Source organism: Citrus clementina, unplaced genomic scaffold (genome assembly GCF_000493195.1).
Source record: "Citrus clementina cultivar Clemenules unplaced genomic scaffold, Citrus_clementina_v1.0 scaffold_8, whole genome shotgun sequence".
NCBI lineage: Eukaryota > Viridiplantae > Streptophyta > Magnoliopsida > Sapindales > Rutaceae > Citrus > Citrus x clementina.
The window spans coordinates 4,711,898-4,714,447 of NW_006262022.1; the positions used below are offsets into that span (position 1 = coordinate 4,711,898).

The 2,550-nt window shown below is 32.5% G+C and overlaps 1 protein-coding gene across 1 annotated transcript; it reads right to left on the reverse strand.

Annotated features, from left to right (window-relative positions):
- Positions 1-585: 585 nt before the first annotated feature.
- LOC18034647 (BURP domain-containing protein BNM2A) lies at positions 586-1,864 on the reverse strand. Its single transcript, XM_006423173.2, has 2 exons — positions 1,614-1,864; positions 586-1,429 (listed from the first exon to the last, which is right to left on the reverse strand). Exons 1-2 carry the CDS (start codon positions 1,662-1,664, stop codon positions 674-676), a joined length of 807 nt encoding a protein of 268 aa, XP_006423236.1. The 5' UTR covers positions 1,665-1,864; the 3' UTR covers positions 586-673.
- Between the last annotated feature and the right edge of the window lie 686 nt (positions 1,865-2,550).

Below are 2,550 nucleotides of genomic sequence, written 5' to 3' on the forward strand. Positions count from 1 at the left end.
AATAATAAATATTCTAATTATTGTTAATATTATTATTTTTTAACAAAAAAATATTATATTATTATATTATTATTATTTGTTTAATTTATTATGTATAATAATAATAACAATAATAATAATTTTATTAATTTTATTATTATTATCATCCTTAATTTATTTTATCATTATAAGCAATAGGAATATTTTAGTAATTTGAAATAATTTATTCCGATTCCAGGATAAAGTAAACACATCAATGGAAATGAAATTCATTTCGATTCCGATTCCAACAGCTTAAGTAAACAATTTATTCTGATTCATGTTTCCCATTTTGATTCCAGCTCATTCTGATCCCAGTCCATTCCAATTCCAACCTATTCCCAATCCAGGAAGTAAACGCACCATAAGAGATTTGGCTGACTTTGACACTTGTATATAAGCTTGTAACCCTCTCGTTCTTTGCAAGAAATAAGATAATATTTTAAGCATGATATTTCTTTTCAATGAGATCAAAGAAATGAAAAGAGATATAGTCTATTAGGTTGGTAAATCTACTGAAACAATATTGTTTCCAATCAACTCCGAGATACAAACAATTGAACAACGTTCAGAAATCGAAAATCATTTATTACCAGCAAGATTTAATATTATACGCTAGACATATGGCTTTAACAGTCACATTACCAATACATTTTTAATCATGGTAGGTAGGTGCTGGAATGTATACAATATTATCAGCCTGGAAGAAATGGCAGACGTGGGAGCTCCCTGGCTCGATCCCAAGCACACGAAACGATGCATGATCTCGACTCCAATGAGACGTATCCATGTGGCAAACTGCTACAGCTTCCACTCTATCTCCATTATCACCACCTAATGAAACACCGAATAACTTGTTCTCAGTCATTTGGCTGTGGCAGTAGAAGATTGCATAAGGGTAAGGCATGATATGACATGCCACCATCTTGGGAGCAAACATTGGTTTAGGCACTTGTAAAATAGTGTAATTTTGGAAAATGGTAGTTGATTTTGTGAGAAATTTTGTGCTTAGAACTTGGAATTTGGTCTCCAATCCGAAAGTTCCGTGTACAAAATCAAGCATGGATTCCAAAGAGGTAGCACAAATTTTGGTTTCTCCTTCGATGGGAGGAACTTCGCAATGATTCATGGTCCCTTCCATGGCTTTTGCTAGGGGTGAGTCATCTGAGAACGAGAAGAATTGAAGAAGGTAAGGCAGTTGTTTCAATGAAAATGGAATGGAATCTGCTTCTTCTCTAGGCAAAGCCTGAGGATAAGCTGAGGGATCTCTCTTGCGAAAATAAATCGGCATCGTTTCGCCAATCTTTAGATCCTTCAAGGTGAAGAACACCATCGTTGAAGGGTCCATGTGATTCATGTGGGATGGTATTGAATGAGAATCATGAAGATTCTCCGAAAGCACCGGAGCACACTGTAAAACAGTTCAGCAATTCAATATCACAACATAGATGAAAAATCAACAACACAAGTTCTATAAAGTGTAAAAATGAAGGAACAAAATATATCTTTTTGAGTTATTGCTTTAAGACGTACAACACTTATGTACATCTATTGCAAAGTAAGCCACTTAATTAGCACACATTGAGGATTATTACCAGAAAGAGTAGAGAAAGAAGGAGGTTCCAAGCTGAAAATCTTAACCCCATCTCTTTTCTATTATCGAAGTTTCTTACGTATTTTAGTAATGTTTTTTTTTTTCAGGGAGAGGAAACACAGATAACAAGTGAAGCAGAAAGAGAAGAGATTGTGTGACTGTATATGTCAACAACCATATGATGTGTGTTAATTTTCAAGTGGAAATTTATAGCCTGCATAAGCTGAACTTGTTCTACTGTGCTGATTAATTGAATCACAACACAGTTTGAATAATGACCTTAATAGTCCAATCCAGCAAAGAATTCAGCACTCCAATCATATGGGGACACACGTATTGCACCTTCATCATGTCTGGGGATTTTAATTGTTTTGACTGAGTGAATGATTACTTCAATTAATAACATTGCATATTAGATTACTAGACCAAAAATTGATTTCTTATTAAAAAATTTACTTGCAATTTGGAAACTCTCTTTGACACATTAATTACAGACTCGAAATCTGTATCAATATTCCCCATACATAGACGGAACTAAGCAGAAAAAGTGGGAAGGCAGATCGTAAACAAATTCGACATGGCAGTTTCCAAGGATGAATAGCATTTTTTTCATTCGAAAATGGGATAATATATTATTGAGTAATGTAATCTACACTAATGGTACGTTTATTTCATGAAATGAGAATATGGTGGAATCGGAATGGGCTAAGAATGAGAATGAGCTGGAATGGAAACGAATAATGGGAATGAGATTCCAATATTTATTGGACAAAAATAAATGAGAATGGGAATGAGAATCAATTTACTAAAATATACATAATATTAAATAATGTAATTTTCATTAACTAGATACATATATAAATATTATTATAAAGTTAAAAAATAAAATTAATAATAATAATAATAATAAATGTTCATAATGATAATATTAATAAAAA